The sequence below is a fragment of the Phoca vitulina genome, unplaced genomic scaffold (genome assembly GCF_004348235.1).
Source record: "Phoca vitulina isolate PV1807 unplaced genomic scaffold, GSC_HSeal_1.0 scaffold55, whole genome shotgun sequence".
NCBI classification, from domain to species: domain Eukaryota; kingdom Metazoa; phylum Chordata; class Mammalia; order Carnivora; family Phocidae; genus Phoca; species Phoca vitulina.
This window is the reverse complement of record NW_022589758.1, coordinates 364,723-392,504: the sequence shown is the minus strand read 5'-3', so window position 1 is coordinate 392,504 and position 27,782 is coordinate 364,723. Positions and strand designations below refer to the sequence as shown.

Below are 27,782 nucleotides of genomic sequence, written 5' to 3'. Positions count from 1 at the left end.
GTTCCAGACCAGTGCAATACAGTGAGTATCACAATAAATCAAGTCTAATGAATGTTTCCCAGTACATATAAAAGTAATGTTTCCACTATACTCGAGCCTACTAAGTGTGCAATAACATTCACTATGTCTAAAACAGCAACGTACATATCTTAATTAAAAAATATTGCTAAAAACTGGGGCGCCTGGGTGGCTCAGTCGTTAAGCATCTGCCTTCGGCTCAGGTCACAAGTCCCGGGGTCCTGGGATCAAGCCCCGCATCGGGCTCCCTGCTCCATGGGAAGCCTGCTTCTCCCTCTCCCACTCCCCCTGCTTTTGTTCCTCCTCTCGCTGTATCTCTCTCTGTCAAATAAATAAAATCTTTAAAAAAAATAAAAAATATTGCTAAAAATGCTAGCCATCATTTGAGCTTTCGGCCAGTCGTACTCTTGCTGGTGGAGGGTCTTGCCTTGGTGTTGATGGCTGATAACTGATGAGGGTGGTGGCTGGTGGAGGTGGGGTGGCTGTGGCCAACAGCAGGACAACAATGAACTCAGCCACACTCACCCTTCCTTTCACGAGTTCTCTGTAGCACATGATTTACTCAAAATAGAACCTCTTTCAAAACTGGAGTCACTCCAGGGCGCCTGAGTAGCTCAGTCGGTTAAGCGTCTGCCTTCGGCTCAGGTCATGATCCCAGGGTTCTGGGATTGAGCCCCGCACCCCGCATCGGGCTCCCTGCTCCGCGGGGAGTCTGCTTCTCCCTCTCCCTGCTGCTCTGCTTACTTGTGCTCTCTCTCTCTGACAAATAAATAAAATCTTAAAAAAAAAAAAAATTGGAGTCAATCCTCTCAAACCCTGGCACTACGTTTATGTAATAATCTAAATCCTTTGTTGTCACTTCAACAAGCTTCACCACATCTTCGCCAGTAGATTCCAGCTCAAGAAACCACTTCCTCTGCTCATCCATAAGAAGCAACTCATCTGTTCAAGTTTGATCCTGAGAATGCTGCAATTCAGTCCCATCTTCAGGCTCCAATTCTAGTTGTCTTGCTATTTCCACCACATTTGCAGTGACTTCCCCCACTGAACTCTTGAACCTCTCGAAGTCATCCATGATGGTTGAAGTCAACTTCTTCCACCCAGGGGAGTGGAGAAACAGACATGCTCGTTCACTTGGGAGGGAATTTTGTCAGGGTTTGTGTGTGCTCAAATGCACATGCCCTTTGACCTCATCATTCCACTTCCGTAAGTTTACACAGCTATACTTCCAGAAGCCCACAAAGGGTGTACTCTACACACTGATTGCTTCCAATGGCAAAACAATAAAACAATGAAATCTCCACCAATGGGGGTTAAAAACATTCTTTAAAAATATTCTGAATATACAGATATATTGGTGAATAAAGCAAATTGCAAAACAGTATAATATGAGCCCATTTATGATTATATGTATGTTTTAATCACACAGACTTTCACATTCATAAATGAAATTCTGGTAGGAGAAAACTATTCATTCTAGGTATCCGTGGAAAGGGAGATCAGAGAATAAAGGCAGCGATTTCCATTTTTCTTTCACTTTATACTTTTCTGAATAGTGTGAAACTTTTTTTAAACCAGGAGTATAAATTTAGAAGTTTTTAGTTTCTTAAAACAGTTGGAAGGGGGCGCCTGGGTGGCTCAGTCGTTAAGCGTCTGCCTTCGTCTGCCTTAGGCTTAGGTCATGATCCCAGGGTCCTGGGATTGAGCCCCACATCGGGCTCCCTGCTCAGGTGGGAGCCTGCTTCTCCCTCCCCCACTCCCCCTGCTTGTGTTCCCTCTCTCGCTGTGTCTCTGTGTGAAATAAATAAAAATCTTAAAAAAAAAAAAAAACAAAAAAACAGTTGGAAGGATTTGGCTTCTGCATCAGCCAAGTTAAAGGCCTGTTTGTTTTTTCCTTTTTCTGAAGATTTTAAAATCTACTGTTTCTCACTTCCTCTAACGTGACCTACACTCTGTTCTTTCATATCCATTGCTTGCAGTTCCTCTTTGGCTCATCCACTGATCTTCTCTTGACCTTCTCCCCCCCAAGTCCTCCTGTTCTCTCCTCACAACTTCCTGCTACTGTTATGCTCAGGCATGTCTGTCTGCTCTGCCTTTATAGAAAAAGTAGACCTATTGCAGAAATTTTCTTCAAGATGCTGCAGTAGATAATCTTTCGAGATGTGCTCTTCCCCTCACTCATTCTAGGTGAAGAATGGTCACCTTTTCCCAGTTCTGTAGTACTACTCACAGGCCCCTAATTAGTTCACTTCTCCCCTCTCCCCTCCCCACATATATACCCCCTCTAAGAAGGAATTCTCTAGTCTCATTTATTCAAGCATTTATTTACACTGGTACGGACTCATGGGTATTTTATACATTCTATTTCAATTCCTATGTGATTATGTAATATTTTATATAATCCAATATTTTATTTTGTTGCTCCATGTGTTCTAGCTTTGGCCTTTAGAAGCTCTTTCACAGTGGATTTTTTTTAATTAAGCATTTCCTTTCATCTGGCACTGTAAAAGACTCCAGGCTCATCTTGTACATTCTCTGCCCCAGCCCTGGAATCAGCCATTGCTCCAGGCAGCCTTGGTTCCTATTATTATGGAATGGTATTGGAAACCAAATCTTAAGTGTTCCAAAGTGGGCACTAGGTGTGCTCATGGCTATTAGGGTGTCATTGCTTCTAGGCCCTCTCAGCCTGCAGAACAAGGAAATTTGAATGTTCCACTAACCTGTGTAGATACATATCTATAAATACTTCTATATATCCTCTGCATCTATATTAAGCTAAACTTGAGCTTATACTGAGGGCCCCAACAAATCCATTACCACATGGATCATTCTAGCCTCGTCATGTTACTGATCTGTGAAATTGCACCCTAACAGTGAGAAACCCAGCTCTCACCCTCTACTATCCATTTAGTTAATTGTTCAGTTCCATCATACATGCACAATGGTTTCCAAATTGTTAACTAGCACCTCCATGAGAAGTAACTATCTGTTAACCAGTACCTCCATGAGAAGTAACTGTCACCCCGAATATGGTGCCTATATACAGTTTCATTTGCTTTTAGCCTCACAGTATTCATTTCCAAAGTTGGTCAAGCTCAGTATCTTTTTTCCCCCATCCCCTCCAGTGAGGTTATTAGATGGTTTTGTCATATACTGCAGTCCATCCTGGGATCACCTGACCTCCTAAATTTGCTTACATTAAGGTTCACCCTTTGTACTATAAAGTTCTACAGGCTTTGACCAGTATCTAGTGCTATATATCCTACCATTACAGTATCCTACAAAATACCTTCATGACCCTAAAGAATTCCCTATGCTTCACCTATTCAACCTCCTACACCCCTTCCCTCCAAATCCCTGGCAACCACCAATCCACTTACCAGCTCTATAGTTTTGCCTTTTTTTTTTTAAGACTTTATTTATTTGACAGAGAGAGAGCACAAGCAGAGGAGAGGAGCAGAGGGAGAGGGAGAAGCAGACTCCCTGCTGAGCAGGGAGCCTGATGCAGGGCTCGATCCCACAACCCTGACATCATGACCGGAGCCAAAACCAAGAGTCAGACGCTTAACCAACCGCACCACCCAGCCGCCCCAGATTTTATTTTTGCATGGATTCACAATTCATTCCTTTTAGCCTAATAGTATTTCATTGTCTGGATGTATCACAGCTTGTTTATCCATTCACCTACTCAAGGACATTTTGGCTGCTCCCAATTTCTGGCAATGATGATGAAGTTGCTATATGTGGACCTAAGTTTTCTCATCAGTTGGGTAAATAGGAGCATCACTGTCAGATGGTATGGTAAGACTATGTTTAGCTTTGTGAGAAACCACCCATCTCCCCAAGTGGCTATACCATTTTGTATTCACACCATCAATGAGTGGGAGTTCCTGTTGCTCCACATCCTCACCAACATTTGGGGTTGTAAGTAGTCTGCATTTCTACCATCTTAACAGGGGTATGGGGAGATCTCTTTGTCGTTTTATTTGCCTTGCCCTAATAACAACTGCCATTGAACATCTTTTTGTGGCTTATTTGCCATCTCTCTATCTTCTTTGGTGACATGTCTGTTCAGATCCTTCACCCATTTTTTAACTGGGTTGTCTCTTTAAGAGTTCTTTGTGTATTTTTGATACAAGTCTTTCAGGAGATGTGTCCTTTGCAAATATTTTCTCCCAGTCTGGGGCTTGTCTTTTCATTCTCAGTGTCTTTCAGAGCAGATGTTTTTGATTTTAATGAAGTCTAACTGGTCAATTTTTTTCTTTTATATATATGCTTTTAGTGTTTTAGCTCCTCACCAAACCAAAGGTCACATACATGTTTTAATGTTTTCTTACATAAGTTTTATAGTCTCATGTTTAAAATTAGATCTATAGTTTATTTTAATTCTTATGTAAGGTACAAGGTCTGTGTCTAGGTTCGTTTTTGTGTATGAGTGTCCAATTGTTCCAGTACCATGTGTGGAAAAGACCATCCTTCCTCCCTTGAACTACCTCCACCCTTTATCAAAAATCAGTTGACTACACAGTTGACCCTTGAACAACGGGGCCTTTATATGGGGATTTTTTTCAATCAATATAGGGCAGTACTGTTAACGTATTTTCTCTTTGTTGTGATTCTTAACGACATGCTCTTCTCTAGCTTACTTTGAGAGTACGGTATATAATACATTTAACACACAAAATATGTGTTGACAGTTTATGTTATCAGTAAGGCTTCCAGTCAGCAGCAGGCTGTTAGTTTTGGGGCAGTCAACAATTCTATGTGGACTGGGACTGTGCAGCGGCCCTGGTGGGGAGGGTCAGAGACCCTAACCCCCGTGGTGTCCAAGGGTCAACTGTATTTGTGTAGACTGATTTCTGGGCTTGCTGTTCTGTTCCACTGATATATGTAGCTATTCTTTTACCCATCACAGGTAAGGATTTTAAGTTCCAGAAAACAAAGAGCCAATGTCCAAATTTTCTGCCCTCACCCAAATTCTCTGCACAGCTTTTTTCTCGGCATTATTATCTCTGAAAAGTTAGGGGTGGAAAGGATGGGTAAGTGTAATCTAGGGGAAAAGTACTATGGCCATTCAACAACCCAGAACCCTCAAATACAGAGTAAGATAAAATTATAGGTCTCTGTTAGGGCATAAACGGGCACAAAATATCTTCCTACATGTTTTCTGATGTTCTTAATTGGAAGACACGAATTTTTTAAATTATTTCATTTTAACAATAGCTGTTTTAGTGTCAGCCAAGAGTTCTACCCAAATTTTGCCATGAGGATGCCTGACATATCTGCTATGCATAGTTTTTCTGAATTTCAGAACTTATACTAGGATGCTGGGTGAAGCTGGTAAGAGCTGTTAACCACATCTTTCTGAACCAGAAGATTTTAAACAGAGTGTGTAAAGGTGAAAAACTATTTTTAAAGATAACATGAAATACCTCTAATAAGTGGATTATTTCTTAATATCCCTTTAGGCCCCAAGTTTCCTTCTGAAAGGATAGTTAAGCTACAGATATCCACTATATACCTTAGATCGGTGCCCTGTCCAATGTCATAACCACCATTCACGTATAGCTATTTAAATTGAAGAGTCAGCTCAGCTACACTAGCCACATTTCAAATGTTTAATAGCCACACATGGCTAGTGGACACCATATCCGATAGCACAGACACAGACATCCCCATCATTACGGGAAATTTACATTAGACAGTACCGTCTTGGAATACTGAATATAGGATCACTTACCATACTGAAGTTCAGTGTGGATGACCTACTTCACAGGCACTCCAGAACGTCTTGTGATCTGATTTACTCATCCTCTGCTAACATTACTCCCAAGAAACTAGGCAATTAAGTCACAGACTAATGGTTGGCAGAAACTAAGTACTCAAATGTTTGCTGAATGCTAAGTTCTAAATGAATGCCCTACTGGGGATGGCAGCAATACTGGCAACATACAAAATCCAGGCGCACACCAACACAAAAGGGCCACTACATAATGTTACAGATTATTTAAAATAGACCTAAAGAATATGCATTACAGGCAAGTTACCAGCTTCAGTTCATGCTACAAAGTCCATCGTCAAGTCTAGCCCATGGTCTGGCATGTTATGGACTCTATGAAGGTTATTATCAAAGCCAAGATGAAAGCAATTTATCAGGCTCATATAAACACTTAATAAAAAAATATATATGCAGCACTTATTACTGACCAGATACTTCATTTTTTTAAGCAAATATTGATGATCTATAAACTGTACTTGAGGGGGAGAGCTAGGCTACAAAGAAACCTAGCCTTAAAATTGTTAGTTTGTGTGTGCGGAAATGTTCCCAACAGTGGGAACAAAACATAGCTTTCACATCATTTCTAGGGTTCTATCAACTTCTGTCTACAGTTTTTTGAGTATCTAACAGCAGTTAAGAAGAGTGGAATTTGGGGAAGTGATCTACATTTGTCAAAATGGATGAATAATTCTGTTTAATTAAAGGGAAGGTATTGGGGCACCTGGTTGGCTCAGTCAGTGGAGCATATGACTCCTAGATCTTAGGATCGTGACTTCAAGCTCAAGCTCCACGTTGGGTGTAGAGATTACTTAAATAAAAGCTTTTTAAAAAATTAGATAAAAAGGTAAGGTACTGTCACAGCATGGAAACTCAAATTCGTATTAAACTCCCTACTCATACCCCTCAATATTATTACTTTCATAGTTTTACAGGAAAAAGTAAATGACAAAAATTTTGCTATTTTCTACAAAGATGAAGGCTCCTACCTTTGTTTTCTTTATCAAATCCTGAAATCTGTTAAAAGAAAATATTTATCTTTACTCAACTGTTCAGTTACAATTAACAGACCAAAGCAGGTTATAAAAACTAAACAATCCTACCAGTGATTTGTAGAGACTGGATTCAGGGTTGATTTTAATGAGTTGTAATAGATCTTGCATAGTAAATACCTTAAGGAAAAGAAAAGTTAGACATATTTTTTACATCAATGTTTAAATGATAAACTAGGACATTTCTGAAGACTAAGAGTCATGCTTCAGATTAAATTACAAAATATTATAACCATGCTAATATAAAATTGAAGCACTTTCTTATACTATTGATAACAAACATATTAAAGTCACAAGGATAAAGTATTTTTCTTGATCACATAATTAACCTCCAAATATTTCACAATGAAGATAATTGGTCTAATAGGCCTAAATGGTTAATGCCTTATGGATTACAAACACTCAAATAGCTGATGAACCAGTGAAGACATGTGTGAATTCCAGAGTCTTTCAACTGCAATAAAGTTTTTAAAGTACTATTGCTTCAAAATATAAATAAAGGTTTACTGTCTTTACTACAATGAATAACTAAATCATACCTAAAATAGTCTTAAACATTTTGGGTGGCTTTTTTTTTTTTTTAAGATTTTATTTATTTATTTGAGAGAGAGAGAGCAAGCAGGGTAAGGGGCAGAGGGATAAGCAGACTCCCACTGAGCAGGGAGCCCAATTGGGGTGGGGGAGAATCCCAGGACTCCAGAATCGTGACCTGAGCCGAAGGCAGATGCCTAACCAACTGAGCCACCCAGGCACCCCTTGGGTGGCTATTCTTATTTCTACTACAATACTTACCATTTACTAGATCTACCCTGAGAACATGAATAGGTTTTCAAGTGGTTTTCCTTTATAGAAAATATTCTGTACAGCATTTTAGAGTAGAAACCTTTAAGTATGTGAACTGTATTAACTACTGCTTTAACAACTATGTTATTGACTATTACTCATCCAATAAGCTAAATTGTGAAACATAATTGGAAACTTCAGGGTACCTGATTGGCTCAGCTGGCTCATGTGACTCTTGATCTTGAGGTCATGAGTTCAAGCCCCACGTTGGGCTTAGAGCTTACTTTAAACAAACAAACAACAACAAAACTTAAAGAGTGATGGACCAAACAAGAACTCCTAATGTTGATAAATAAAATTTGGTTGTTAATAAATAAATACAACATATTTGAATTTTCAAATATTAACATTGTTCTTATTTTCTTAAAACATCTGAATATGAAACTTTTAGTCAATTACAGACAAGATAAAGAATAAAAATAGAGAGACAACACCAAGAGTTAAACTATGGACTTTAGGGGCACCTGGGTGGCTCAGGTGGTTAAGCATCTGCCTGGGATCGAGCCCCATTTCAGGCTCTCTGCTGAGCAGGGAGTCTGCTTCTCCCCCTGCCCCTCCCCCTGCTCCTGCTCTCTCTCACTCTCAAATAAATCTTTTAAAAAATAAATAAAAATAAACCATGGACTTTAGATGGTAAGATGTGACAATGTAGAATCTATGGCAAAAATGTATATAATGGGGGCACCTGGGTGGCTCAGTCAGTTAAGCGTCTGACTCTTGATTTTGGCTCGGGTCATGATCCCAGGGTCGTGAGATCGAGTCCTGCTGTGGGCTCCACAATGGGCATGGAGCCTGCTTAAGATTCTCTCTTTTCCTCTTTCTGCCCCTCCCCGCCTCCCTCTTTCAAAAAAAAAAAAAAAAAAAGTCAAGTACGTAACAAAAAATTTTGCTAGTAGGGGAGGCTGTGCATGTGTGGGAGCAGGGAGCATATGGGATATGCTCCTTTCTGCTCAATTTTGATCTGAACCTCAACTGCTCTAAAAAATTAAGTCTATTAAAAAAATAGGCAAAGTGGGCTATATCAGTCTTCAAAATAATCAAGTGTGACTAGATTTCTCCAACATTACTGTTAAATATACTCTAATCAGAAAATTGGTAAAAACAGGTCTTTTAGTATTTGAGAATGTCATAGACTTTTAAAAACTATTGTATCCCTCACTTCTCTTGTGTAATCCTAAAGAATAGAAATATCTGAAGAGACTTTAACATAGTAAGAAGAACATATTTTAGAGATCTAGATTTACCGCCCTGCACTGATATTTACAAATCATGTGACCTTAAGCAAAGTACTTCACCTCTCCAGAAACTGGTTCCTCATCATCTGCAGTGTGACTAGTATAGTGACAATCTTACAACAGACATTCAACATAAAAGGCAACTGTGAGTCTTAGTAGACTACACAGAATGGGAGGATAATTCTAGCTCCAAAACAGTGATTCTACACATCACAATTTTACCAAAGACTAATCGAGAGTCCAAGGAATTGATAACAATAATCAACTTCAGTACTGCCCCTTTGTTACGTGATAGAATATATGATGTGAATTCAAAGATGAATGAGAAACGGACCTCGCTAGCCAAGGAATACTCCACTATTATGCAGCACTTACTGTTATCTCAGAAAGAAGCTGTTAATAGAAAATTCAAAAAGAGAAAAAGCAAAGACTTTACCTTTTCTTTGGCCAAACCACTTTCCGGAAAGAAAACAGAGAGTGAATACTCGTAGCCACATCTTTGTAAGTAATCTGCCACTAGAGAGTTAGCAGCGCCTATTAAGAGGGCACTCCCTTCCACTGAAATGGACCGGGGCTGCAGTTCTCCACTCAACACAGGGTGCATCAATTCGTGAATCAGCTGATTTCGGAGATGTGTCTAGCTCAAAAACACAAACAAAAATGAACCAAGAAGGAAAAAATTTTCAGCAGGTTTGTTTCACTGGAGATATACAGATTTGTCACATGAATTAGCATCCTTATTTCTAGAATGGTTCTGGATCCATGACCAAAACTTAGGAACCATTCCCTAAATAACCCTATGACACAAGTGGCCCACTGAGTTTTGGAAAAAGAAACTCGTTTTCACCAACTTCCAAGTTAACTTGTGGTTAGCCAGAACGCATGTATACTTTAACTTCACTTCCCCAGGAGCCCATTTCAGCACCTTTTCACCAGGGTATCAAGTGCAGGAGACAATTCTGCCCCCTGCTCACCTCTCTGTGGACTATTGAAGGATATGAAAATATTGGGCATATTGATCAAAACAAAATTGGGTTCCCAAAAGGGAAATCACATATACAAGAGAGAAATCGGTAAACCCAAAAACATATTAAGATGTACTTTTGCATACAGTATTTACATCTCAAGACACTGAAGTATAATAATTTTCTCACATTTTGTAAGTGAGAAATTACAGTTCAGAGTGGGTCATTTTCTCAAGGTTATAACACTAGCATTATTCATCTGGGTTTTAACAAAATTCCCTGAATTACTCAGACTATTGGGTATTTGTTCTAGTCTATTTTGCATATCACCTGGAAACATACAACTGGGCTGAGCTGGGCTGAGCTTAAGATTGCACTGCCTAGATTCATGGGGTTCAGCAGTAAATGATACCTAATGAATTCATATTAATAGAATACAAGCAAGAAACAAATGGAGTTCTTGTTATACTTCTTTCTTCTATCCTTTACCTCAAGAGTAGAACAGTATATAATTACCAGTATAGAACAGGCCTTAGTTTACGTCTAAAGTCCCACAGTTTAAAAAAAAAAAAAAAAAAGACATTTACACTGAACAGAATACGCATGTCCTGCCTCATCTAGTACAGTTCAGTAACTGAAATAAAACAAGAGAAATTATAGCATTCTCCACCAGTAAAATTTAGAGGTGATTTAATTAAATTTGTAACTACTAAAGAATATATTTAAATCCAGCTTAATAAAATGCCTTAGGGTGTCTTGCAAACAAATACTGAAACAGGATAAGATTTAGAGGAGTGACAGAAGCAGGAAGGAAAATAAAGGTAGAAAAAAAAAGCAAAGGACCTTACAGATGAATCCCCAGCTCAACAAACACAAAAAGCAAGCCGCCCAGCACGTGCTGGAAGGAATCCCACAACTGGCTGGGGACTCTGCAGCAGCCAATGTAAAAAAGAGGGAAATCCATTCAGAATTAATGTTCCTAAGACAGAAATAAGTACAATTATTGTGGGTGGGGAGGGGAACTGGGAGAGAAGAGACTTGTGCATCCTCAGCACAACTCTCTCAGATATTAAGAGTAGACTCAAAATAAGGAAAAAGACTTGATAAACTCCATTTAATAGATACCGGACTTTGTACTTCACCAGAAATTCTTTTCAAACACCCAAACAGAATGCTAATTAGGCCATTAAAAAATTCAATGAATTTTAAAAATTAAAACTCACTCAGGCCATCGTCACTGAACTGAGAAAACAAAAATTAGCTCCGACTTAGTAAGTAAAAATCTGTCTTGCCACTGGTAAGGCTGGAATAACAGAATTGAAGAGCCAGCGGCACAAAGGAAACAATATTTCTCTAGAAGATACACATTTGTAAAGTGAACAAAGCTAGCACAATCCTGATACCAAACCCAAACAAGGACAGCTTAAGAAGGATAAGGATACATCAGTATCATTTGTGACTACAAATGAAACACACTCGAATTTAATTCAGAAGATAGTAAAAAGAAAATATGCCATGGCCAGGAATCCAAGGACCATTCCACGTTAGAAAGCATATTAATGCATTATACACTACAATTAATTCCAAGTGGGTTAAAGAGTTAACTGTAAAAAAAAATAAGGCCTTTTTAAAACATAGTGAATATTTGTTCTCTTAGAGAACTGAGAATAATTAGCAAAAAAACCACCAATAGATTTGACCATATTAAAAATGTACAGCAATATTTTTAGAACCAAATTAAAATTGAACACCAAGATAAAGTATGGCTGCAAAATTGGAAAAGAAATTAAGTTTCTATTAAAAGAAATCTTATACGTTAATAAAACACCACTGGGTGGGAGGGGGAAATGGGCAAGGAACATAAACTGCCAATCCACAGAAAACATACAAATGGCCAGAAAATATGTGGAAAAAGGAATAGTAAAGGGTTTCACATGTTTTAAAAAATGTCATGATAATATCATTGGAGAGATAAGTATTATCAAATTGTTGGTGGAATTTACACTATTACAATCTTTCTAGAACAAGACCCATATACTGAGAGCCTTAAAGCTCAGGCCTTGGGTGGCTCAGTCAGTTAAGCATCGGACTTCAGCTTGGGTCATGATCTCAGGTTCCTGGGATGGAGCCCAATAGGGCTCCGAGCTCAGTGGGGAGAGTGCTTCTCCCACTCCCTCGGCCCCTCCCCTTGCTCGTGCTCTAATAAAATCTTTAAGGAAAAAAAGCTCAGGCTTTTGATTCAGTAATGTCACTTAACCCATCCCAGGCAAAAAGTGAGAGATGCAATTGAAGGAATGTGTAGACCTGGGTATAATGTGAATCTTCAACAGGGGACTGCTACATAAATTGCCCATACATTCAAAGACAAGCCTGGTGCCATTGAAAATGAGGATTTCAAGGAACTATAAAGGACACAGGAAAATGTTCACCACATAATATCAGATTAAAAAGGAGGGGTGTCTGGCTGGCTCAGTCGGTGGAGTGTGGGACTCCGGGTCTCCAGGTTGTGGGTTCGAGCCCTGCACTGGGTACGGAGATTACTTTAAAAAAAAAAAAAATACACTTATGCCAATTAGTGGCTGTATTACCGATGATGTTTCTCCATGTTTTTCTAGATTTTTCAGATTAATCTCAAGGTTTAAGTTACCAAAACAATGGGAGAGGGAGGAAAATTTTTTAAGAAGCTCGCTTTTCCTTAACATGTTTTTTAAGGGGGGGAGGGGCAGAGGGAGAAGGAAAGACAGAATCTTAAGTAGGCCCCACCCCAAGCTGGTCATGGGCTGAGTCCACAACCCTGATCATGACCTGAGCTGAAACCAAGAATTGGAGGCTCAAGGGACTGAGCCACCCAGGTGCCCCCTTACTTTAACATTTTAAATATAAAATAGACTTTTGAAATGTATACAGTAATGAAAACATGTGAGCTAATCCTACTCCTTGAAAACATGTGAGCTAATCCTACTCCTTCATATAATACGTACTAATATTTGCTGCCCAAATATTTATACATTTCAATACGTTTTAAGGAAGAAATTATTCTATGGTAACTAGTACACCTAATGTTTTCTATATGGTGTCAATTTCTTTCATTCAAAGTGCATACTATTACAAAACCACTTATTAATTCAGGACTTGCAAGCCAGCTTTATAAACCAAGTCCAATTTTATTAGAATGTGTTCACTTTATAAAGCTACCCACTACCTTAGTATCAGTCCAATAAACCTATTATTTGAATATGCTCTTTTAAGACCACTCAAACTCCAAACCATTTAAGACTTCCGTGTTCCATTACAAAGAGTTACACAGGAACATAAAAATGTAACTCAGCAATACAATCTACGTTATACTATTTTTAAAAGCCAAGACCTGGATGTACTTAAATGTGGACTACCTGTTACAGGTTAACTTGTAAAAGTTATGTAAAAGATATGGCTAAAACGGATACCTTGAGCGTGTCCAGTATACCCCGATCCTTAAACGTCTGGTATAGCTTTTTTCGCAGTTCATCTTGACTCAACACGTCATTTTTGGGAGGCATAGAGGACTGGAAGAAAAAACGGTTACGGGTTACCTGGCGGGCACACGGACCATGAATTTCTGAACAGACCAGCGGCCTCCAGGGAAACCCTAAGAGGCTGAGCAGGGTTAAAGAAGCTATAACGAAAACAAACAAGAGGTTACGTTTCCACCGGTCCCTGAGGAGGGGCCCGTGTATCTACCTGAGCCATCAGCCGTCAGCTTCCCCTGCCCCCGACTTCCCGCAGCCGGTCCTGCCTTGGCCCGAGTTAACACCCAGCCCGAGCTACAGGCTCAGGACGAGGGGGAGTCCCGGCCTTCAGAGCCCTGTCTCTGCCTGGGGGCCAGTCGGGAAGAACAAGAGCTGAACACTCTGCCTCTCACTCTCAACTAGGAACTCTAGCAGACTCGCACTTCCTTTCTCAGCGGTTCTGACGGGTAGGCGGGGTCGTGGTCCACACGCGACTTTCCCACGCGGCTGGAGGGCGGGGACCGGTAGTGAGGCAACAGGAGAAAACGAGCTACGACCCGGAATTCGCCGGGCTCAGCGTTGATCCCGCCCCTCCCCGCCCGCCCGCCAGCCCGCCAGCCCGCCCGCCAGCCAAACCGAACCGCCCTGCTCGGGAGTACTAAGGCGCATGCGCTTGGCTGCGCAGCCCTCTGGCCGGAAGCTCCTCCCAGCTCTCGCGAATCTCAACGGCGGATTCTCGCGACGATTGCTCGGGGAGTTCTGACAGAGGCTGCCAAGCGCGGGTCCGCGGAGGGAAGTGACTGGCTGTTTCCGCTGTCGGCAGCTCTCTGCAGGTAGGAGATGGAGTGAGTGGGGGGGCGGGAGCTCCAGGGGACGTTCCGGGCCCCGCGTGACGCGGGTTTTGGCCCAGTCTCTCCAGCCGGCCCGGGGGCAGCCGGATCGGACCTGGCCAGTCCCCGTTCGGCTGATCTCATCCCAGGCCACTCGGCCAATGCCCATCGCGTTTCAGCCTGCAAGCGTCGGCCAGCTCAGGGCCTTTGCTTCATTTTGCCTTTCACTAGGCCATTCAGGTAACTCAGGGTTTTTTAAACGGCCGTACTGTTGTCATTTGGAGCTGGAAAATTCTTCGTGGGCCCTGTCCTGTGAGGGGAGGGGATTAGTCCTCTCACAGGCAGCCTGATAGTTTGTAACAAAGTGCTTGGTAACGTTGTCTCGAATAAGTTTCTATGTAACCTCCAAGGAGCAGCCCTAAGCTTGTCCTCTGGGCAGTTTGGAATAAGTGTGTCTAGCCCAGAGTTAAATACTTGGTACCCACGTAGGTACTGCCCTTCGATCACAGCCATCTTTCCTGCTACAGATCTTTCTTGTCTCAGCCTTTATCAGCACCAGGTCCTGGCAGTCACTACCGGCTATTTAGAACTGGCTCACCAGCGATAACCCATTTGCCATCCCTAGTCAAATCCCTTTTCCATTAGACAGCATACATTATATTTGAAGGTAAGATCCTGCTGTATCTCACTCCACACCCCCAGAAAAGTCTTCCCCAGTTTAAACATCCTCCGTTCCTTCAGTAGCTCTTCTTTCCAGAGCATTCCTTACAACACACAGTTCAGAGTTATTGATCCTTTTAAAATGAGATTCCCAGAACTGAGTATGTTCCCTGGAGATGTAATTAGTTAAAAGGACATGGTCTTAATGCAGCCTAAAATTGGCATTAGCTTTTTGGATTACTATATCAGACTACTGCCCCTAATTGAGCTTGTTGCAATAAATGTAAACTTTTGGGTCCTTGTAGATGAACTGCTCTTAACCTAAGTTTCTCTCCTATTGTACAGTTGTTTTTTTGGTTTTTGTTTTGTTTTTTAAGTACAGGATTTTTTTTTTTTTTTTTTGCATTCTCTTAAATGGTCTTCATTTCACTTCAATTCTCTTAACCTTAGTGTTGCCTTCCAGTTTATTAGCTGCCTGAGCAGGTTATCCTTGAATGTGATAAATTGTCCCGCTCTTAAGCATTCAAAATGTTGAGCTGGACTAGGTTAAGGTCACGCTTAGCGGTTCCCTAGAGACCCCATGCTGTCAACTGACTTGTATAACTAAGTTCTTGGGGCATGGACATTCAAGTCAGGTAGGAGTGGTCCCTCACTCAACAAATAAAACGAGTGTTTTAATCTATTCCAAAAGTACCCAGTTACAGAAGATAAGCCTTTGTTTCTGAAAATATTAACACTTACCTATCTCAGATGGTTTGACTCTTTTGTTCCTGAGATTTCCCATGTCACTGATTAGTATACAATCACATTTGTTATTTGAAGATATAAAATTTGCTAAGACTCGAAGGCCTGTATTTATTGAGATGTCTGGTTTTTGTTTTTTTTTTTTTTAACATAGCTGTCTTGAGGTTCACAGCCCGCCTAACTTTTTGTCACACTTCCTATTAGAAAAATCATGCTCTTTGAGAAAACTGAAGTTCAGATCTGCATCCTCTTACGTACCAGGTGACCTTTCTCCCCTTTTTCTTGATTGTAGTCTAAGAAGGCTTTTGTTTTTCTTAATTTATTTCACACATTTCCATTCATTTTGTGCTTTTGCCCTTCTCATGCCAGCCTCACAGAGATGTGGTCTCATTTTTGTGTTCATTACTAGTTAGTGCCCTATTTCTTTCATCATGTACATGCCCTCTTTCAGTTCAAGGTAGTCCAGAGCTCCTGTATCACCACGTTTTCTTTAGTTGTCGCTTACCTTCTCTCTCAAGCAGCTCAAATCACCTAGCCATCAGGGACAGCAGCTGTTTTCATCCCAGGTGAGAGTCCTGGCTTCCCTCCCTTCAGTCAACAACTCCAGTCTCTTGTGGAGAGTTTCTTCATAAGCGCCTAAACTTCAACTATCTCACAAAGGTGCTGTTAATTGTTTGATCACAGACTTCATCAGTCAGGCCTCAGAGACCGTGAGGGCCTCAGCACTAGCACCTTCAGAAAGTTCTTCTCTGTGTTGAGGCTAGTTAATCCCAGCATGCCTCTCATTCCTGTGTTCCAGCTGCACCCGACACTGTCCCAGCGATTGTCCCCCTCCTCGCAGTTCCATTCCCCAAGCGTGGAGCACTTATTCTGTACTGGGCTCTGTGGTAAGCCTTAGGGAGGCATACTGGGAAAGAGAAACGATTATCCCCAGGTAGCTTCCCCCTGACGCACCACTGTCCCGTCCCCCTTCCCCTCCCTCCGACCTTCTACAGTGCTTTGAAACTCTTGTCCCGTGGTAAGTGAACTCCTCTTGTCCTCAGTCTCCCTACAGAACGCACCTACCTTCTGTGAGCACTTTGAGTATTTCCTTTTTTCTCATTCCTGCAGCTTTTTCAGCTCTGATGTGTGTTGTCTGCTGCTATAACAAAGTTGAGGGGCTTAAACACCACAAATGTATTACTTTACATGTCTGTGGCATGGACGTCGTCACGGGTCTCACTAGGCTGGAATCCAGGTACCAGCAGGGCTGTGTTCCCTTCTGGAGGTTGTCAGGAAGAATCAGTTTCTTTGTACTTTCCAGCTTCTAGAGGCTGCTTGGCTTCTGGTCCTTTCTTCCCTTTTCAACACTGGCGGTGCTGCATCTCTGTGATGCCCCCTCCCCCTTCTGCCGTTGCACTTCCTTCTGACCTTTCTTTTGGGCTTCTCTCTTCCACTTTTAAAGACCTTTGTAATTATATTGGGCCCACCTGGCTAGTCCAGGCTCCTCTCCCTGTCCTAAGGTCAGCTGGTGAGAAACCTCAGTTCCATCTGCAGCTTTAATTCCCCTCGGCCAGGAAATTAACATTCACAGGTTTTTGAGATCGGGATGTGGACAGGGCAGGGCGTGCAATTCTGGCTACCACCACATGTTCAAAATTGACGTGTTCATTTCATCCCTCTTTTTTCCCTGATTTCCTTTCTTGGTGAATAGACTCATCTTGATATTCTGCTTGATCACCTCAGGCATTTGGAAGCATCCTTGATTCTTCCCTCTCCCTCAGTTCCCCAGTTTAATCCATTGCCAAGTTCCGTGTAGCCATCTCCTCCACACCTGGAGACCTAGTCTTCTTAGGAGATGCTTGAAGGACCCCTATTTTAGGTGATGGGGAAATTGAGCAGACACACACACATGCTCAAGCTCACACAAACACCGGCGGTTGCTTCATTTGCATCACAGACGGGAGTACTAAGTAACACTTGCTTTGTGGATGGAGGGAGGGTAGAAGAGGTTGCAGAACTTAAAAAGTTTCAAATCATTGTTACAGAGCCAATACAGTAGCCACTGTCCAATACAGTACTGTCCAATACAGTAGCCACTAAGCACATGTGGCTATTTAAACTTAACTAAAATAAAGTTAAAAATTCAGTTCTGCAGACACAATAGCCACCAGTGGCTACCACATTGGACAGTGCAGATATAGAACGTTTCCCTCCCCACGGAAAGTTGAGTGTATCAGCACAGAATTCTTTTTTTTTTTAAGATTTTATGTATTTATTTGACAGGGAGAGACACAGCGAGAGAGGGAACACAAGCAGGGGGAGTGGGAGAGGGAGAAGCAGGCTTCCCGCCGAGCAGGGAGCCCGATGTGGGGCTCGATCCCAGCACCCTGGGTTCATGACCCGAGCCGAAGGCAGACGCTTAACGACTGAGACACCCAGGTGCCCCCAGACAGCACAGAATTCTAAAGTGTGTCTCATCTTTGCCTACCACCTTGGCATAATAAACCTCAAATATTAAATGATTGTAGACATTCCCTTCCTGAGACCATGTGGTTGTATTCTCCCAAGATTTCCATTTCTTCCACTTCACCTTCCAGTTTTGCCTGTGGAATCGAATAGTCGAATTACTCCTTCAGCTGCTGTGAAATCAAGTTATTGGCAGTTCAAGTTCTGTCCAGCTGTAGAGTCTATGACCTAACCTTTATGTGGTGTTTCCTTGGTTCCCTTTGTTTATCCTCACCCTGTGCTGACACTATGCAGGCACAGGAATGAGGGTTGTCTTCCTTAGATGTGTATTGTTTTCTGCTGCTGCTTAAATGTTTTGTGCTGAAGAAATTAAACCCTTCCCTTGGCAAACTCCAGCTGCAAACTCCTATTCCAATTAATGACATCATTGTCGACTTTGTTCAAATTTAAAGTTCCCATCCCTCTGCCCCTTGAAAATTTCTTTCAATCTTGAGAATTGTTGCTAATTCTCCTAGTTTTGCAGAGCTTTCATAACATTCCTGCCTGTCTTGTTATCCAGTTTTACTATTTGGGCCTTTTTCCCCATCTTTCCCCTAAGACTTTCCTGTAAAGGATCAGATGGTCTCTGTCGCAGCTGCTCAACTCTGTCATTTTGTTGTTGGGCAAAGGCAGCCTTCGGCAACAATACAAGGATGGACAAGGCCAGATCTGGCCTGCAGGCTGCAGTGTGCCAACACCTGCCCCGAAGAACATTTTAAATTCTATTTACCTCATCATGCCAAAAGAACGTCCTATTTGCCTTTTTTTCCAGTCATGGGCCTCCCAGTTCCAGAGTTCAAAATGCCAGCAGTGCCTTGATTTCCTTAACAACGAAGGTTGTATTCATTAGGAAACAATTTCGGATTTTCTGATGTTCAGTGTGATTCAGCAGAAGTCCCAGTGAGGCTTGAGCCCTGGGCTGTGACAGACCTCACTGTACCTTCCCTGAGATGGTATACTCTCAGTGAACCAGGAGGCTGCCCCATGTGGAGGCCTTAAGAGTCAGCACATCTCCATGTGCGTATGCTCCTCCGTGTTGTTCGAGAGAACGTGTGCTGAGCACCTCCTCTGAGCCAGATACTGTGCCTGGTGCTTCACATGCATTAGGTTGTATAATCCTCCTGGTCCCTATAAGGGATCTGTGATGGCTACCTCGATTTCACCGAGGAGGAAACCGACACTGGGAGTTTAAGGACCGTGCCCGTGGTCACGTTACTAGTAAGTGGCAGAGCTAGACCTGAGCCTGGCTTTGTCTGATTCCAAAGACCCTGTGCTAAAAGTACATAAATACATACATAAATCCTTCCACCCATCTGTCCATCCATCCAGATTCTGTGCTAAAAGCCACAGAATCCCTGATCCCCCCCCCCACAAACCCTCCCACCCCGACACTTTCTCTTCATTTCCGTAGCAAACCTATGAACACCAGTTCTAAGACTTCTTAATGCCTCAAATGTCTTTCTTTTTGGATTATGATTTCTTCCATCTTTTCTAGAATACAAAATTGTGTCTTCCTTATTTTTTAAAATTTTATTTTTTTAAGTAATCTCTATATCCAACATGGGGCTTGAACTCACAATCCCAACATCAAGAGTCACACACGCCACCGACTGAGCCAGCCAGGAGCCCCATGTCTTCCTTATGAATGTTGTTTGAGGAGGCACATCATAGGCTCTTGCATTTGCAGAGACTGAGATTTATAGCATACATTGTTCAGGTAGGAAGAAGACAAAATCAGCACCCTTTATTAAATTTTTCCCAGTGTTAGTGCTAATAATGCTAACTGGCCCAGTCCAAGTTTGGCCCAGCTTACTCTGAATGTTCCAAACTTTCAGGTCATGAGAATGTTGTTTTTACGATTTTGTATTAGAGTTCTTCCAGTTTCCTTATGAAAATAAAGTACTGGATTCTACAGGACATATCACAGACATAATTTGTATAGTCCCAAAGCCGTTTGTCTATGGCAGCGTACTGGAAAACATGACAAGCTTAATGGTCTCCTTCTACAGTGTCAGGTTTAAGTAAAAAATTGAATTCTAGACTTCTTGTTAACCATTTCTCATTTTCAGTATGGTGTACTAAAAATATGTGTTATTTTCATTTAATTAGGAGCTATATATTGAAGACAATGTCTGGAAGCTTCTACTTTGTAATTGTGGGCCACCATGATAATCCAGTTTTTGAAATGGAATTTTTGCCAGCTGGAAAAGCAGAATCCAAAGTGCGTAAGGAACCTTAAAAAATTCTGTAAGAATTGTTATGCTGTTGTAATGATAATGGTGTGGCATGATTTTACAGCTGGAAGAGATCTGGACAGATGAGGTAACTGGAATCCACTGCCATTAAATGAGGCTTGCTCTGCAGTCCCACAGGTTGATAGAAGCCAGCCAGGGAACATCCTCTGAGTTGTTGACTCATCCTTTGATTCAGCTCACACTTGGCACATACTAGCAGGATGCTCTGGGTCTCTTCTCGGATATGTAGTTCACTGTGTCACCCATTCTGAAAAGCTGCTCCCTGAGCACATAGAAACATAGTCTACCTGTTGTGGGACCAGAGGAACAGTTGTTACTGACTGGAGATGCCATGAGAGCCCGTTCTGTCCAAGGGAATTACATTTTTCATCAGGACATACATAGTAGGGCCATTTACACCTGGGAGGGTTAAAAGAGACCCTTGCTTCCATGTCCCGCTGCCCCTGAGACTATAGCAGTTTTCAGTGACCTTCTGCACCACCTACCAGCTGGGTGGTGCCCGCATGCTGTTCTCTCCGGTGACACCACCCAACTTCCTTGTTGCCAGTAATGGTTCCAGAAAAACAAGCTTGGTTCAAGAACATGCCACTCAGAGTAAACATATAGTCTTGAGATGAGAATACCTGGGGCCCTTCCATCTTTCTGTACTGGTCCATGTTGCTAATAAAAAGTTATGCTGTGTTCCTCCTAACTCCAAAATAAGCTTTAACATCCCTTAAGACAAGAATTGATTTTTGAAATTAATTGTAGCGCATAATGTCCAGTGTGTGTGCTTTTCAACTATTTAAATCTTGCCACGAAAATAAGATAGAAATGTGCTTAAGGTATTATCTATCAGGTGGTTGTTACTACATTACTTTCCCGCATTCCTATGAGCCCGCTGCTCATTAAAACTGTACTGAGGCATCTCTGTCGCAGCGGTTGCTTTGTGGTACAGGGCTACTGACACAGTTTCTGTGGACTTGTGGTAGGCAAAGCTGTGCCCAGAAAAACACTTTGTGGCATGACTTGACCTTAGTTCTTTCTCCTGCTGCCACTCACCTTAGAGCATTTCTACATTTTTCTTCTAATCTCATGATTGATCATCCATGTAAAGTGATGGAAAACACTGCTGTAAGCCAGACACAAAACACATCGATTTCTCTAGGGATTAAATTAGCTTCGTCATGGTGATGTGAGTGGAGTAAACATGCTTGAGCTGTGCAAGGCCACTGGCAGCCTTCCTCCAACCCTGTCACAGGAATAGCCTCCGCAGCAAGGAGGTCATATTAAGTTGCCTTTCCCAGGGCTGTCATAACAGAGCACCACAAACCGGGTGGCTTAGAGTAAAAGCAGCTCATTGTCTCACCGGCCTGGAGGCCAGAAGTCCAAGAACAATGTGTCAGCAGGGCCAGGCCCCCTGTGAAGGTGCTAGGGGAAAATCTGTTCCAGGCCTCTCTCCTAGCTTCTGGTAGTTCCCTGGCTTTTGGCAGCAGAACTCCAGTCTTCGCGTGGCATTCTCGCCGTGTGTGTGTCTGTCTCTAAATTCCCCTCTTTTATAAATACACCAGTGATACTGGATTAGGGGCCATCCTACTCTAGCATGCTAACGACAGCTGCAATGACCCTCTTTCCAAAGAAGGCCACATTCTGAGGTACTGGGCGGGGTGGGGGGTGGTTAGGACCTCAACAGAAGAATTCAGTTCAACCCATAACACAAGTGTTCTTTGACAAGTTCATTTTGAAATAAAGAATTCCACAGGAGGAAGACTGTTCTAGGTTGTGAATTCCCTCTCCACGTTATGGTGGGACAGTCCCACCTCCAGTTAAGCCCACGGAAAGGACACTCAGCTCTGACAGGACTGTCTCCTGCTGTTGAGACAGGTCACTACTCACAGCTGGGGCTGAGTATGGCCTCCTGCCACTCCCAAGTCCCCCTGTCATGTAAACTCCATTCACCTGAAAGAGGCCTACGCCAAGCCTTTAAGAGTGCCACCTTCTCAGCTGTCTCCACTGCTCACCAAGTGTCACTGTGCCCCACGGCCTTCCCTGCCCTTTTCCCCTGCTGACCCTGAGACCCATGCCAACGTCACTTCTGTGTAGCTCTCCAGCCTACCTGAAGTGCTGTCCGTTAGCCATAACCACTTACGTATTTTTTCATGTCCTCCTCTAAAAAGATATGAGTGTCTTTAAAGCAGAATCTCTCTTTTTTTTTACCTACTGTTCTTTCTTCACACGCTTAAATGGTTAACCGAATTTGGTAACTTCCTTCTTGCAAAATTAAATAATCTATATAGTTTCTTGAACACATTTCACTTATTAATTGGCTGTTTCTATTTGTTGAGTTTTAGATAGCAAATTGAAAAGAATATGATGTGAAAACACTTAAGATCTTTCCTAAGTCCCACGACAGTAATAAATGAAGTAAAAGCAGAGGATGCCCCACCCACCCCCAAGAAGACTACGTATAGAATTTCCAGAATGAAATGCTGGTGTTCTTGATGCTGTCTGGAAATGTTAATCTGGTGCTACTCACATTGTCATCTAGGATGATCATCGTCATCTGAACCAGTTCATAGCTCATGCCGCTCTTGACCTCGTAGATGAGAACATGTGGCTGTCCAACAACATGTACTTGAAAACTGTGGACAAGTTCAATGAGTGGTTTGTTTCGGCGTTTGTTACTGCAGGTCATATCCTTATCTTTTAAATAAAGATCTCTAACTAAAGGTTGGGGTAACAGACTAGAACAACATGGGACATACATGCCAGACTCTGAGTCTATGGACTTCAATGTGTCAGGTAAAAATTGCCATTTACGAGGATACTTTTATTTATTTTTTTTAGGGGAAAAAATTTTGTTTAATATTTTTGTTTAACAGATAATTTTGTTTAACAGATACCTTTAGAATCAAGTCTCAAATAAAACTAAGGTTAATCTGAACCATTAGGTCGATTTTACTTTATTTTGTAGTAACTTTCTAACTTTAGAAAGATTATGTCCTCTTTAAGATAAAAGTTACCTAACTTCAAACCCAGTTTACATATGCAGCTTTTCCATCACAAGATATAATGCATGTGACTCATTTGAAGGATATCGTATCACCTGACTACTTTTCATTTTTCATTTCTATTAAGATTATACCTTAATTCTTTCACATATGAGATTTATTATGCTTCATGACATAAGGCAAGAAGATGGAATAAAGAACTTCTTTACTGACGTCTATGATTTATACATAAAGGTATGGTATGTTCCATAACTTTTTAAATCTGACTGTAAAAAGGGATTCCGACTCTGACAGGAAATTGGCCTGGTGCAGTAACTCCCTTGTACTGCAGTTTTCATCTTAGACCAGCCCCTCCCCAGTCAGACCGGTCCCTGGAAACTCCCTCATCAGGCAAGTCTTCACCACCAGGCTAACATGTATTTAGGACTCACGGTAGTTGTTTTTAAACTGGTTGCAGTTTCCCCCTTTTGGCGCACATATCGTTGATTTTATTAGGGAACCCTAAAAAGAGAAGGAAGCAGGCTACATAAGGGAAATTGCTTCATAATTTTAATCTAAAATATGCTCCATCTACTTTACCAGTTACAGTGCAATGATTATAGATCAAACTGTCAGGAAGTTTACCAAATAGTCCCTCAAGGAGAATGGTGCCACTCACATTTCTTGATATTTAGAAAAAATAAACTAGAAGTAGGATGTCTGTGGTTAAACTGCAGTGCTAACAGTATGTTCTTAATTAATTTTAAATGTTCTGTATTTAGACAAGATTTTTTTTCCATATCAGCACGGTTCATATTCCTAGTCAGAATTAGCAAATAAAAATATTATGTCTTAAAAAGATAGACAACATCAAGTAAATTAAGGTTTAAAAACTGGTTAACTCCTTTTTCTTATTAGTGATTCAATCTGACAGTTTTCTCACATGTTATGATACACTCATTACACTACTTAAGAACCTGATCACTCAGCCTGTGTTGTTAAAGGACAGTATTAAAAACCTGATTGTCAAAAAAATTATTACATAAGGGTAATTTAATATAGCAGCAACGGGGTATAACTTTTTTTTAACTACAAGCATATGGTGGATTTTTAGTTTTATGTAGCCAAAGGGCCTTATAGATGAGTCCATACATTTATAATTAATGTGAGTAGATTAGTATTTCACATACAGGGTGAATCCTCAAAGTTCATTTAGCTTACATAGGCAACACTTATCATACCACCATTAGTTTTGCCACAGGTAGTTCTCAAAACTAAAACACTAAGACAGAAATCTCAAGGGGGCATTACTATTTAACAATGGAACATTTTTGTTGAAACTTAAAAATGTGGTCTTCAGACTTCTGTTTTAGATGTCTTTGATGATTTAATTTAGAACTTTAAAATAATTTCCTTCTAGAGATCTATGATTTGTCAGTCTTTGTACTTCGACAAGCTTACTAATACCTTCTTCTTTCCTAGTTTGCAATGAATCCATTTTATGAACCCAATTCTCCTATTCGATCAAGCGCATTTGACAGAAAAGTTCAGTTTCTTGGGAAGAAACACCTTTTAAGTTGAATGTGGAAAAATTTGGAAATAAACAATGTCACTACAATGGGGTATTCTCAGGAATGTGTATGTTGTAAGTAACTTGACAAAATAGCCTGGAAAAGTTTTGCTTGTAGTCTAAATTTATCTAAACCTAATGAAATTCCTTATTATTTCAAAATAGTACATTGAGTTTCTTACGATTATCAACAGATCAATATTTGCTTGTGAACAGTGTTATTTATAAACTCTCTATAACCTTGAAAATATCTTTCTTCTAAAAATTAAGAATGAGCTTTTGACTTTACTCATTCAGACAGCTTGATCTTGATGTCACAATTCAGAACCAAATGTCATTGTCAAGATTTTGGTAGATTTAAAACTAAAAGTTTCTGCAGTATGGAATGAAGTTGATAGCATGTACACGGGCTTCTGCACATCTAGAGATATTGTTATAAAACCGTACGGGCAGTATACATAGCACTCCCCAAGAAGCCGAAGCAAACAGCTTTTGCAGTGCCAAATGCCACAGGCCTGCCTCGTCAAAGTGATTCCGCTATAAATCAAGAATCCTGGGATCCATGTTTGTAAAATGGGAGGCTGGGACCAAAGTGACAGGTTATGTTCTTATATTGCCTTTCCCTCCGACAGTAAACTAAAGTAAGTGAACCTGTTGATAGTTATACCAGTAAAAAGTTGTAATTCTGGAATTGTAAACAAAGAAAAGTTTATATTACATTAGCATTTGCACTCTTAGCTTTTTTAGGCTGTACACCAAGGGGGTGGGGAGTGGTCTGTAACAAGTGGGATCTTACTGTAAACTAGTAAATGTCTGTTTAAAAACAAGTACTATAACCATATATTTTCTGTGCTAATTGTGAGCACTTAATTTTGTTCTTTCCTGAATAACTTGAGCAAGTAGTTCTAAGTTTGGTCTCATACCCTCGTGTGAAGTTGCTACCATAATTTTTTACCCCATCTATTTATTGGATTTCTTAAATAAAGATGTTTGTCCAAGATTGTGGAAGTTTAATCGAATTTTTAAAGTGTTACGCTCACGCTGCTACCGCTGTTTCAGTCCTATTTCCCCTATTGAGAGTCTACAAACTATTAACCCATTTGCTAGAACTCAGATCACCTCAAGCTAGGTGCCAGAGCTCTGGGAGCAGAGAGTCCCGCTAGACATCTAGGAGTGGCTTCAGCCACGCTCACTGGAGAGACACCGGTGTGTTCTTGCCGTAGACCGTTTGCTCTGCCCCCAGTAAACATACAGTGCAGAGAGCTGTGACGCGGGCTGCCAGGAGCAGCAGGCTGTTTGCAGCAGGACGTTGGAGGGTGCCTTGCAAACCATGATCCTTTCCTCTAGGCTCGTGAGGGTGAGACAGCAACAAGCAACACAAGCCCTATGTGTGTTACTGTAGTTCAGCACCAACTGCGTGTGTGACTGCGTCTCTGAAGGAGCCTGAAGCAAGTCCACTGACAAGCGTGGGGGTGGATGGGACATCAGACGTGAGCTGCACTGCAAGAGCATGTGGGCCACGAAGGTGTGGAGAAAAGCAGCACCAGGCGTGTGGCTAGGACAGAACCAGAGCTGGTGTAAAGGGAAAAACCAGGGGCTGGCAGTTAAGCAAGCTCAAGAGCCGGCAAATCTTAAATCTGGTAGTAGGTGATGTCACGCAAGGTTCAGGAACACAATAGCAACAGGATGACGTCATTAGCACCCTGGGCCTGAGGCCCCACTGAGTGTAGTGTGTCAGCACTAGGTCAGTGCTAATCTACGTTAGCACGCCCAAAGGGACCCAAAGAACATGCACAGTTCTGATATTGTCCTCTTTCGTTCCCTAGATGCTTGGTGCCCACGTTTTCCATGTTATGTAGAGAGAGAGTGGATTTCTGCTCTGCCCGCGCTACACCCGTGTTCTTTCACTTCTCAGTCATGTCAGCCCTTTCTGGTTGCCAGTCCACAGTGGTGGCTTCTCAGAATCCACGGACAGTACGCAGGTCCACTTTTCTACTCCACTGCCCCACAAGCCACTGGTGTCCACGGTGTCATGATACTCAAGGGAAAGCTTACACACATTTTTACAGGAATGTAAAACTCAAGGTTTTCTCTTAAGGGACATCTAGGATGTTTTCACTTCAACTAGGGAATGTTTCACAAGGTGACAAAGACATTACCCCACTGATGGAACTGTACTTTTCCATCTTCCACACTGCACACTGTATTTGCTACATGGGCTGCAAACGTACATCTGTCCGTTCTCCAAGTTCAGTCATTTGCCTTGTTCTTACCACTGAGCTGTCTCGACGGCCCTGCGCGAGTAGACCACAGAAGCTCACGTTGTCAGAGTCGGCCCGACGCCCTGTGGCGAGCAGGGGCACTGGAACCCTGGGGCCTCTCCTCCTCAGAATGGGGGGCATGCACACCGTTCTTCCCTTCTGCCGGCTTCCTGGGGGCTCTGCAGCTACTTCCTTCCACCAACCCCGGCCGCCTCCGGCGCCAACTGCTTTCTTCCCCAACTCTTGTTTTTTCAATATTTCTCATCTTTGTTTAGGTAACACCAGCCAATCAAAAGACCTTTTACTTCCTAAAAACAAGAGCGTCAGACCTGCAGCTACCTTTCGCTGCTTGTTGAAGAGCTTGTCCCATCGGTTTGTTGTAGTCTCTTTGAAGGCCGGGGCTACTGCCAGGTTTTGTTCCTCCTTAGTGGTCACATTTCAGTACTGTGCTTGGTCAGCTAGCTCCTGTTCACTGGATCCCTTTGAGTCAACGGTGTTAAACTGGATTACTCTGCTTTCCCACCAGCCTGTCTTTATACACATGAAGATCTGTTCCCTTGACCATTTTTTGCTTCCCAGCTCTAGACCTCCTGAATATTTAGCTGAAAAAAAGATTACTGAAAAGCTGC

General features: G+C 41.8%; 2 protein-coding genes across 8 annotated transcripts in view; one reads left to right on the top strand and one right to left on the bottom strand.

Annotated features, from left to right (window-relative positions):
- Positions 1–22,940, bottom strand: part of OFD1 (OFD1 centriole and centriolar satellite protein) — a 55,556-nt gene extending 32,616 nt beyond the window's left edge. For 4 of the 6 annotated variants that reach the window (XM_032389707.1, XM_032389710.1, XM_032389708.1 and 1 more), the window contains exons 1-5: positions 22,869–22,940; positions 13,336–13,434; positions 9,361–9,561; positions 6,898–6,966; positions 6,784–6,811 (exon numbers count right to left, since the gene is read on the bottom strand). In XM_032389707.1, the coding sequence (XP_032245598.1) occupies positions 6,784–6,811; positions 6,898–6,966; positions 9,361–9,561; positions 13,336–13,434; positions 22,869–22,916 (445 nt within the window). In that variant the 5' untranslated portion in view covers positions 22,917–22,940. Of the gene's footprint in view, positions 1–6,783; positions 6,812–6,897; positions 6,967–9,360; positions 9,562–10,737; positions 10,869–13,335; positions 13,435–13,609; positions 13,969–22,868 lie in introns of those variants that run through there. The other 2 variants (XM_032389709.1, XM_032389711.1) reach the window with 2 other exon arrangements.
- Positions 14,059–25,892, top strand: TRAPPC2 (trafficking protein particle complex 2). Of its 2 annotated transcripts, none has more exons than XM_032389723.1 (5): positions 14,059–14,210; positions 20,208–20,319; positions 22,881–23,025; positions 23,492–23,577; positions 24,805–25,892. In XM_032389723.1, the coding sequence occupies exons 2-5, from the start codon at positions 20,227–20,229 to the stop codon at positions 24,901–24,903; spliced, it is 423 nt and encodes a 140-aa protein (XP_032245614.1). In that variant the 5' UTR covers positions 14,059–14,210; positions 20,208–20,226; the 3' UTR covers positions 24,904–25,892. The 2 variants fall into 2 exon arrangements, with proteins under 2 accessions (XP_032245614.1, XP_032245613.1); XM_032389722.1 differs by lacking the exon at positions 14,059–14,210 and adding an exon at positions 14,251–14,447.
- Positions 25,893–27,782: the final 1,890 nt, after the last annotated feature.

Coding starts and splice junctions, on each gene's coding strand:
- TRAPPC2 (XM_032389723.1), top strand. CDS start 20,227: ATGTCTGGAAGCTTCTACTTTGTAATTGTGGGCCACCATGATAATCCA. Junction 20,320..22,880: donor CTGGAAAAGCAGAATCCAAA/GTGCGTAAGGAA, acceptor ATTGTCATCTAG/GATGATCATCGTCATCTGAA. Junction 23,026..23,491: donor GGCGTTTGTTACTGCAGGTC/ATATCCTTATCT, acceptor TAATTCTTTCAC/ATATGAGATTTATTATGCTT.